General features: G+C 38.4%; 1 protein-coding gene across 3 annotated transcripts; it reads left to right on the top strand.

The window, feature by feature from the left end:
- Positions 1–1,392: 1,392 nt before the first annotated feature.
- On the top strand, positions 1,393–10,819 carry LOC140807487 (uncharacterized). Of its 3 annotated transcripts, none has more exons than XM_073164342.1 (7): positions 1,393–1,911; positions 2,007–2,162; positions 2,245–2,268; positions 2,467–3,339; positions 3,911–9,052; positions 9,148–9,248; positions 9,387–9,677. In XM_073164342.1, the coding sequence occupies exons 4-5, from the start codon at positions 3,227–3,229 to the stop codon at positions 5,547–5,549; spliced, it is 1,752 nt and encodes a 583-aa protein (XP_073020443.1). In that variant the 5' UTR covers positions 1,393–1,911; positions 2,007–2,162; positions 2,245–2,268; positions 2,467–3,226; the 3' UTR covers positions 5,550–9,052; positions 9,148–9,248; positions 9,387–9,677. The 3 variants fall into 3 exon arrangements, with proteins under 3 accessions (XP_073020443.1, XP_073020444.1, XP_073020445.1); XM_073164343.1 differs by having other exon boundaries at positions 1,394–1,911; positions 2,007–2,107; positions 2,467–2,514; XM_073164344.1 differs by lacking the exons at positions 1,393–1,911; positions 2,007–2,162; positions 9,148–9,248; positions 9,387–9,677 and adding an exon at positions 10,376–10,819 and having other exon boundaries at positions 2,171–3,339; positions 3,911–5,034.
- Positions 10,820–10,938: the final 119 nt, after the last annotated feature.

Raw genomic sequence — 10,938 nt, 5'->3', positions numbered from 1 at the left:
AAAAATTTCTCATATCAATCACGTTACAAAAATATTGAATTGATTGGCTATGCTATCAATAAAAAAAAGAAATTAATAAACAACATGTTTATACTGACTGAATTAGTATTTAGAATTTTAAAATATTAAGAAGAGATATTTTTTAGTGATAATTTTAGATATGTTTTATCTTATTATTTAATTATAAAAAAAAAAAAATTTGATTGTTGTGTATTGGTTTATTTATTTATATTGTCTTAGTATTGATTAAATTCGAAAAAGTTATTATAGACTTAAAAAATATAAACCCGTCTTATAATTTAGAAATGTTTTTTTAAAGTTAGATTTAGGCCTACAAATTGTTATGATCGGCCCAGATTGATTTTCCTTCTCGCCCCGTTGGAAGTAGTATGAGGAATTGACGTCCCAAAAAAAATCATTTTCTTCCTCTGTATGCAATATTAAATTATTATTAGATAAATTACATATATTACCCCTTTAAAATCTCGAGATTATTGAAAACCTTCTATGTATATGTAAAAAATTATTTTAAATTTCAAATAACTAAGCTTTCTTTTTTAAAATGTCAATATGTTCTTAAATCATTATAAACTTCTTGTTAAATAACCGTAAGGCCCATATCAATGCTTGAAGGAAATTGAATTCTCCTTTCTAATTTGTTCTCTTGCCGTAGTATGCAATTATTGTATGTATAAACCCTTTTTTCTCTCTTTATCTCTTATAACTAATCGGTTTTGTTCATGTTATCCACGTGGATAGTGCTCTTACTCATTCAATACATAACATGTGTATTCAGTGGATGAATCAGAAACACTCATTCAACCATGATGTATGGATGAATGATCACGATTCTTCAATTAGCACACGTATCATCTGCTGGGTAGATAAAGATACTACCCATATGTAGGGGTGGGCTTTTGTGATCGAGTATCGGGTACCCGATCCGACCCGATCGGGTCGATTATTTATCTCAAATTCCGATATACAATTGTCGGGTTGGTTTCGGGCAGTAATTTACTACCTGAAACGAAAAAATGGGTACCCGAAATATATTATATATACTTCTATACTATATTATTAAGTGTGAGAACATTATAATAACTACCCAGAGAGGACACCATCTTTTTCTTCCAAATTTACTCTTATATGATACTAATATTACATTTTTGTTTTTTGTTTTTTTTTTCAATTTCAACACACAATCTTCCAATTTTACCCTTATATAATATTAATATTACACTTTTGTTTTAATTTTTTTTCAATTTCAATACACTTTCATTTTTATTTTTTTTATTTCAACAATTCAAATATCAATTTAGTCCCTCCATATTTTGTCAAATTTCACTTTAATCCATCGATAATGATAAAAAAGATTGTGTAAGGCCCTGTAATTTATTATCCGGTAATTTTTGGCATAATTAGAATAATTATTGAGTTGTAAATTAAAATAATTATTTATGCCAAATAAATTCAAGAAGTGTGTTAAAAATATGTATTTGAGAATATCGGAGAATTTAACGATATAAAATACATATAGAGTTTAAATAACACACGAGAGCAAAATAAATACAGACCGGGATAAATGGGATTGAGTTACTATTTGAGTAACCAAATACACAAGATATATATACAAATATGCATATACATACACACATCATTTACGTGAAGAGAGAGAAACTTTTCCCCAAACCCATTTCCCTCAACCCAATTCTCGTCACTCGTGTAGCAGCTGTGGGAAAGTCGCGATATCTCCTCCGTCCGGCGTCCAAATCACGAATGGTTTGAGGGGTTGTCTTCCTTACATCGGTAGCTTCGTTTTGAACCATGAATCGCCACTTTTGATGCTCGTTTCAGCCCCAATCGAGCCCTGTTTCGGGACTTCTCTTTTTCGAATTTCTTGTTCGATTTTAGGTGAGCTATTGCTTGGTTTTTTTCTTGGTTCTTTGGAGTATATTGAGCAAGGAATTGAAGCTTAAATCTTACCTTGCTGTTCCTGCATTTTCCAGCTAGTTTCCAGTTCGGTTTTTGGTCGTGAATAGTGATTTCCGGCGTCTTTTCCGGCGAGTAGCAACATTGGACCGCTAGCGACTAGTTTATACTTCGATTGGTAATTTTGGATCCAATTCCAGATTTTTCGGTGCATAATTAGGCTGCCCCGAAGTGTAATGTTACTCGCTTCGATTTAATTTCGCCTTGTCGATTTTAATGCATTATATTGACGTATATATTGGGTTTATATTGTAGGTTCGATCGTTGGAGAGCTTTGAGGTATAAATCGAGGAGTTTGTGAATTAGTATCGAGTTAATCGTTTGATTATTTTGGAGAATTACGGTTATTTAGTTGAAATTTCAGAATTGTTGAAATTGATTTGGGAATTAAGTTTTGATAATTAAAAATCAATAAGTTTGATTAATTTAGTGTTATTGACGAATTGTGAATTATTCGACCTATTTTATCATTTTTAGGTCGAGGAGATTAAAGTTGAGCTTGTTGTGATTTTAGAGTCGGTTTAGGTGTGTTACAGCTCGGTAACATACGACGGTAAAACATAAATTATGTTTAATTGTCATTCTGTGTTACAAGGATCGTGTTTATGACTTGTTGTTGGTTGTAAATTGTTAAATGCCTTTGTTGTGATATATGTTTATTATTGTGACATATTATTGGAATTTATCATCGGGCATACAGTTATGACATTCATGTTGAGCCTATCGTTCTTGTTAGCTCATTGTTGATATCCGTTGTTATCTGGCACTGTTGTTTATCTCGGGATCATAGTGTGGCTGATAGGCCTATACACATGAGACCGTGGATGTGATTGAACAATCCCGTGGTTAGTGCAGCCTTTTGAGGTGAGCACTGGGATTGTGTCATCTAGTTCGTTCTGTTGTGCCATCCTGTTATAGCGTATCAGCTGAATGGAGGCCGAGTCAGGGGTGTTGTTTAGCACAGCTTGGCATACCTCGCATACTTGGCAGGGCGGTTTAGCTGCATGACGATGTAGCTCCCCTGTGTTGTTGCTCGAGCATTATTCCAGTTGTTACCGTACCGTTTGTTGGCTCCTGTTATCCCGATTATTCGTTGAGCCTTTCATGCATTTCATATTACATTTCATTATATGATTATGCATGATTTATATTATTGTTGTTATTGTTGAACTGTTTCATACCAGAATCCTAACCTCAGTTATTTACTGGGGGGCTGCTGTGGTTGCTTTTGGGCACCATGGTAGATCTCCCGAGTCCTTTGCAGCATCAGGCCGAGGTTCCGCCAGTGGAGCTCGGGATTGAGGTTGGATTGATTGGTTCTGTTCAGTGGAGTCTCCAGTTAGTTTATATGTATGTCTTGAGTTTGTTTTAGGCTTGTATTGTACGTTATTTGCCGGGGAGATGCCCCGTGTATCTGTATTGATATTTGATTGTTCTGGTTATGTTCTGAGGCGACTCTGTGATATTCTTGATCTGATGAGTATTTGGTAAGTTTTAAATTCTGTTTAGTCATGGCCAGTGCGGCTATAGGTTGTTGATTTTGGTTGTTGTTTTATTGACTCTAGTTGGAGTATATTTTGATATAAACTGTTGTTTGAGTTTTCGTGATGTCCTACTTACGAGGAGGTCATGCCGAAATTTTTCTAGGCCCTGAGGTCCGTTTTAAAGTAATTTAAACCTTTTTCCGCTGCAGTTTTAAGTCAAACTATTATTGTTTGATCATTAATTGTCGTTAGAGTAAATGGGCCTCACATCTTGGTATCAGAGCGTAAACTGGGATACGCTCGAACTAGAGTCTAGGACACTCGAGTCTTGGCACTAAAATGGTTGTTGCGCCTGTGTATGCTACTTGACAGCATGTTTATGTAAATATAAGATTTGTTTACTTCCATTCTAATTGTTTTGGTGTTTTATCGTATAGAATGGAAGGAGGTGGAGAAATTCCTGTTGATGAGATTCCTCTAGCTCGAGGTCGAGGTCGTGGGCGTAGTAGACCTCGTGTCCGTGTTGTTGATGATACTTTTGTTGAGCAAGCTGCTGATCTTCTAGAGCAGCTTAGGATGGATGAGTTAGTTGCGCGTTTCCATTCTATGCATCCACCTCGATTTAGTGGTTCGGAGGGAGCTGAGAAAGCTGAGTTATGGATTTCTGAGATTGAAGAATTGTTCGATTTGATTGAGTATCCTCCAGAGTGTCGATTGAGATTAGCTGTGCATCAGTTGAAAGATCGTGCTAAAATGTGGTGGTCTACTACATTGATGACTTTGGATGCTCAAAGGATCATTCCATCATGGAATATATTCAAGTTGAAGTTTAAGGAAAGTTATTGTCCTCCATCATTCTACAGTTCTAAGGCTTCTGAGTTTCATAACCTGAAACAAGGCGATATGTCAGTTGCGGATTATGCGGATACTTTTTATGCTATGCTGAGATATGCTCCTCACGTGGCTGCAAGTCAGGTTGCTGTCGTCGAAAGTTTCATTGAAGGATTGAACGATCATCTGCACCCTTTTGTTTCTACCGGTAAACCACTGAATTATCTTGAAGCAGTGGAAATAGCAAAAAGGGCTGAAGCTAGTCTTAAGTGGAGTGGCAATCGAGTTCCTACCCAACATCATCACTCGGGGAGACAACAATTCAGTTCATCTGGTTCTGCATCTCTTCGTCCTCGTGGGAAACAATTTAAGAAGCCTGGTTCTAGTTCTTCGAGTTCAGGAAGTTCGGGGAACCGTGGGGGATATCGCTATAGTGGACCTTATTGTGATCACTGTGGAGGCAAGCATTCCAGTAATCAGTGTGTTGGAGTTCAAGGGGTTTGTAATGTTTGTGGTCGGCCGGGCCATTTTGCTAGAGTTTGTCCTAGTAAGACGGGGAAATCATCCCAGGCAGGTAGTGAAGCTCAAGGTAATAGAATTCTAGTTGCGTCCCAGTCTTCCCATCAGCCCAGTCGCCCTTCGCATCAGAGCAGAGGGCAAGGTGGTCAACAGAATCAGTCATCTGCTCATGTATTTGCCTTGACTGAGGATGAGGCTCAGGCAGCTCCAGGTACTGTCATTACTGGTAATTGTACTCTATGTGGTTTTATAGCACGAGTGTTATTTGATACTGGAGCATCTCATTCCTTTGTTTCTCATGCATTCGTTGTTTCGCATGATCTTCGCACCACTAGTATGAATTCCAATCTATCTGTTGCTACTCCGATGGGCAAAATGATTATAGCTGATAATGTGGTGTTCAATGCGGTTTTGTTTCACGATGAAAATGTTCTATATCTGAATCTCATAGTCCTACCTATGCATGACTTTGATTGTATCGTTGGTATGGATGTTTTGACTGCAAATCGTGCCACTCTTGACTGTTATCGAGGAATAGTTCGTTTCAGACCTAACTTTGCTCCTAAATGGAATTTCTATGGTCGTGGTTCTCAAGCCAAGATTCCTCTAGTTTATGCCATTGAAATGAATCGATTGTTAGATTCTGGTCATGAAGGTCTTCTGGTTTATGCTGTGGATCTATCGCAAGATGAGCGACAGATTTCTGATATTCCTGTAGTCCGTTAGTTTCCTGATGTGTTTCCAGAAGAGATTCCTGGTTTTCCACCAGAACGAGAAGTTGAGTTCAGTATCGAATTAATGCCAGGAACTGAACCCATATCTCGAGCACCATATCGGTTAGCCCCTGTTGAGCTGAAAGAACTGAAAGAACAACTGCTGGATTTGTTGAGTAAAGGTTATATTCGTCCGAGTTCTTCACCGTGGGGTGCACCGATTCTATTTGTCAAGAAGAAAGATGGTACGATGCGGATGTGTATTGATTATCGACAACTGAATAAGTCTACTGTCAAGAATAAATATCCACTTCCTAGGATTGATGACTTATTTGATCAGTTGCAAGGTACTTCGGTGTATTCTAAGATTGATCTTCGTTCTGGGTATCATCAAGTGCGAGTCAGACAAGAAGATGTCCCGAAAACAGCTTTTCGCACGAGATACGGACACTTTGAATTTTTAGTTATGCCTTTTGGTTTGACCAATGCTCCTGCTGTGTTTATGGACTTGATGAATCGAGTATTTCGTAAATATCTCGATCGTTTTGTGATTGTATTCATCGATGATATTCTTGTCTATTCCAAGTCTGAGGAAGAGCATGCCAAACACTTGAGGATAGTTCTTCGAATTCTTCAAAAGAAGCAGTTGTACGCAAGCTATCCAAGTGCGAGTTTTGGCTAGATAGAGTTGTGTTTCTGGGCCATGTCATATCTCAACATGGTATTTCAGTCGATCCAAGTAAAGTGGAAGTAGTTCTGAACTGGGCACGACCGACCAATGTGCCAGAGATTCGTAGTTTCATGGGTTTAGCTGGTTATTACCGTAGATTTATTGAAAATTTCTCAAAGATTGCTAGACCTATCACTCAGCTGACTCAGAAAAATCAGAGATTCATTTGGTCTGATGAATGTGAGTCAAGTTTTGTCGAATTGAAGAAGAGATTGACTTCTGCACCAGTTCTTACCATTCCAAGTGGTTCTGGAGGATTTGTGGTTTGCACTGATGCATCTAATCGAGGTCTAGGTTGTGTTCTGATGCAGCATGGTAGAGTTGTGGCCTATGGTTCTCGTCAGTTGAAACCGCATGAGTCTAAGTATCCTGTTCATGACTTGGAATTGGCTGCTATCGTTTTTGCTCTCAAGATTTGGAGACATTATTTGTTTGGGGAGCAATTTGTAATCTATTCTGATCACAAAAGCTTGAAGTATATGTTCTCTCAGTCAGATCTGAACATGAGACAGAGACGTTGGATGGATCTTTTGAAAGATTATGATTGTGAGATCTAGTATCATCCGGGAAAAGTGAATGTCATTGCCGATGCTTTGAGTCGTAAAGTTGTTGACGTTAATTTATCCTCGATTCATGTTTCTAAGTTACGAGAGGATATTTGCATTTCTGGGATGGATTTTCAAATCCAAGGTAATGCTGTTTGTGTATCTCAGATTTCTGTTGAGCCAGAGTTGATTCAGATTGTAAAGTCAGCTCAGAAAACTGATGATCGAGTTCTGAAATCTTATGAGTTAGTATCTCAAGGACACCAATCTGGTTTCTCAATTCATTCAGATGATTCTCTTCGGTTGAATGGTAGATTGGTTGTCCCAGATATTCCTGAATTGCGTACAGCCATCCTTAAAGAAGCTCATTGTACTCGATATAGCATCCACCCAGGAGGAAGGAAAATGTATCATATTCTACGGCCTCAGTTTTGGTGGAAGAATATGAAAAAGGATGTTGCTGAGTTTGTGTCTCGTTGCATGATCTGTCAGCAAGTCAAAGCGGAACGAATGAGACCGGGAGGATTACTGCATAGCCTTGAGGTTCCTCAGTGGAACTGGGAGCACGTGGCTATGGATTTTGTCACGTATTTGCCACGTACTTCTCTTCATTTCGATGCCATTTGGGTGATTGTCGATAGGTTATCTAAGTCGGCACATTTTATTCCGTATGAGAGGAAGTATTCGTACAAGAAGATGGCTCGTCTGTATATTGAAAATGTTGTGAGACTTCATGGAGTTCCAGTTGCAATAGTCTCAGATCGTGACCCTAGATTCACATCAAAGTTTTGGACTAGTTTCCAAAAAGAAATGGGTACACGACTTGCGATGAGTACTGCGTACCATCCTCAGACAGATGGTCAGACAGAGCGTACGATTCAGACACTCGAGGATCTGCTTCGAGCTGTAGTCATGGATTTTAAAGACAGTTGGCAGGAAGCTTTACCACTAGTAGAATTCTCATATAACAACAGTTTCCAGGTGACTATTGGTATGGCTCCTTTTGAAGCTTTGTACGGCAGACGATGTCGATCACCTCTTTGTTGGGAAGAATTTGGTGAGAAGCAGTTGACTGGACCTGAGATTGTTCAGGAAATGCATGATAAAGTCCAGTTGATTCGTCAAAGAATGAAAGCTGCCCAAGATCGTCAAGCTAGTTATGCTAACAGACATCGTCGACCTCTAGAGTTTCAAGTTGGAGATTTTGTGTTTCTGAGAATCTCTCCGTTTAGAGGTGTTGTTCGCTTTGGTATGAGAGGTAAGTTGTCACCTCGTTTCGTTGGTCCCTACGAGATTGTTGAGCGTATTGGGACTTGCGCTTATCGTTTGGATTTGCCTCAGGCTTTATCTGGCATCCACGATGTTTTCCATGTTTCTATGTTGCGTAAGTATGAGCCCGATCCATCTCATGTGATTCAGCCTGATGAGGTTGAACTTGATCCGTCTCTATCGTATACTGAGTATCCTGTTTGTATCTTGGATCGTAAAGATAAAGTTTTACGCAATAAAGTTATACCACTTGTACGTGTTCAGTGGTCGAGGCATGGGATAGAAGAATCAACATGGGAAACAGAAGAGAAGATGAGAGCATCTTATCCATATCTGTTTGATTCTTAGTATTGTATTGTTGGTTTTCTATTGTGTGTAAGATGTATGTGTATAAGCAGAAATTTCGAGGACGAAATTTGTTTTAAGGGATGGAGAAGTGTAAGGCCCTGTAATTTATTATCCGGTAATTTTTGGCATAATTAGAATAATTATTGAGTTGTAAATTAAAATAATTATTTATGCCAAATAAATTCAAGAAGTGTGTTAAAAATATGTATTTGAGAATATCGGAGAATTTAACGATATAAAATACATATAGAGTTTAAATAACACACGAGAGCAAAATAAATACAGACCGGGATAAATGGGATTGAGTTACTATTTGAGTAACCAAATACACAAGATATATATACAAATATGCATATACATACACACATCATTTACGTGAAGAGAGAGAAACTTTTCCCCAAACCCATTTCCCTCAACCCAATTCTCGTCACTCGTGTAGCAGCTGTGGGAAAGTCGCGATATCTCCTCCGTCCGGCGTCCAAATCACGAACGGTTTGAGGGGTTGTCTTCCTTACATCGGTAGCTTCGTTTTGAACCATGAATCGCCACTTTTGATGCTCGTTTCAGCCCCAATCGAGCCCTGTTTCGGGACTTCTCTTTTTCGAATTTCTTGTTCGATTTTAGGTGAGCTATTGCTTGGTTTTTTTCTTGGTTCTTTGGAGTATATTGAGCAAGGAATTGAAGCTTAAATCTTACCTTGCTGTTCCTGCATTTTCCAGCTAGTTTCCAGTTCGGTTTTTGGTCGTGAATAGTGATTTCCGGCGTCTTTTCCGGCGAGTAGCAACATTGGACCGCTAGCGACTAGTTTATACTTCGATTGGTAATTTTTGGATCCAATTCCAGATTTTTCGGTGCATAATTAGGCTGCCCCGAAGTGTAATGTTACTCGCTTCGATTTAATTTCACCTTGTCGATTTTAATGCATTATATTGACGTATATATTGGGTTTATATTGTAGGTTCGATCGTTGGAGAGCTTTGAGGTATAAATCGAGGAGTTTGTGAATTAGTATCGAGTTAATCGTTTGATTATTTTGGAGAATTACGGTTATTTAGTTGAAATTTCAGAATTGTTGAAATTGATTTGGGAATTAAGTTTTGATAATTAAAAATCAATAAGTTTGATTAATTTAGTGTTATTGACGAATTGTGAATTATTCGACCTATTTTATCATTTTTAGGTCGAGGAGATTAAAGTTGAGCTTGTTGTGATTTTAGAGTCGGTTTAGGTATGTTACAGCTCGGTAACATGCGACGGTAAAACATAAATTATGTTTAATTGTCATTCTGTGTTACAAGGATCGTGTTTATGACTTGTTGTTGGTTGTAAATTGTTAAATGCCTTTGTTGTGATATATGTTTATTATTGTGACATATTACTGGCATTTATCATCGGGCATATAGTTATGACATTCATGTTGAGCCTATCGTTCTTGTTAGCCCATTGTTGATATCCGTTGTTATCTGGCACTGTTGTTTATCTCGGGATCATAGTGTGGCTGATAGGCCTATACACATGAGACCGTGGATGTGATTGAACAATCCCGTGGTTAGTGCAGCCTTTTGAGGTGAGCGCTAGGATTGTGTCATCTAGTTCGTTCTGTTGTGCCATCCTGTTATAGCGTATCAGCTGTATGGAGGCCGAGTCAGGGGTGTTATTTAGCACAGCTTGGCATACCTCGCATACTTGGCAGGGCGGTTTAGCTGCATGACGATGTAGCTCCCCTGTGTTGTTGCTCGAGCATTATTCCAGTTGTTACCGTACCGTTTGTTGGCTCCTGTTATCCCGATTATTCGTTGAGCCTTTTATGCATTGCATATTACATTTCATTATATGATTATGCATGATTTATATTATTGTTGTTATTGTTGAACTGTTTCATACCAGAATCCTAACCTCAGTTATTTACTGGGGGGCTGCTCTGGTTGCTTTTGGGCACCATGGTAGATCTCCCCAGTCGTTTTTCAGCATCAGGCCGAGGTTCCGCCAGTGGAGCTCGGGATTGAGGTTGGATTGATTGGTTCTGTTCAGTGGAGTCTCCCAGTTAGTTTATATGTATGTCTTGAGTTTGTTTCAGGCTTGTATTGTACGTTATTTGCCGGGGAGATGCCCCGTGTATCTGTATTGATATTTGGTTGTTCTGGTTATGTTCTGAGGCGACTCTGTGATATTCTTGATCTGATGAGTATTTGGTAAGTTTTAAATTCTGTTTAATCCTGGCCAGTGCGGCTATAGGTTGTTGATTTTGGTTGTTGTTTTATTGACTCTAGTTGGAGTATATTTTGATATAAACTGTTGTTTGAGTTTTCGGGATGTCCTACTTACGAGGAGGTCATGCCGAAATTTTTCTAGGCCCTGAGGTCCGTTTTAAAGTAATTTAAACCTTTTTCCGCTGCAGTTTTAAGTCAAACTATTATTGTTTGATCATTAGTTGTCGTTAGAGTAAATGGGCCTCACAGATTGTACACACACGCATAGCGTGTAGTATATATAATGTTTTATATTTTAAA

This window comes from Primulina eburnea, chromosome 12 (assembly GCF_022965805.1).
Source record: "Primulina eburnea isolate SZY01 chromosome 12, ASM2296580v1, whole genome shotgun sequence".
Taxonomy (NCBI): domain Eukaryota; kingdom Viridiplantae; phylum Streptophyta; class Magnoliopsida; order Lamiales; family Gesneriaceae; genus Primulina; species Primulina eburnea.
The sequence above is the reverse complement of the archived record's forward strand: the minus strand, read 5'-3'. Positions and strand labels throughout refer to the sequence as shown.

What these genes read in the sequence shown, in the direction of transcription:
- LOC140807487 (XM_073164342.1), top strand. Translation starts at nt 3,227, where the DNA reads ATGGTAGATCTCCCGAGTCCTTTGCAGCATCAGGCCGAGGTTCCGCCA. An exon ending in AGTCTCCAGTTAGTTTATAT is followed by an intron (nt 3,340 to 3,910) that starts GTATGTCTTGAG and finishes TTTATCGTATAG; the next exon opens with AATGGAAGGAGGTGGAGAAA.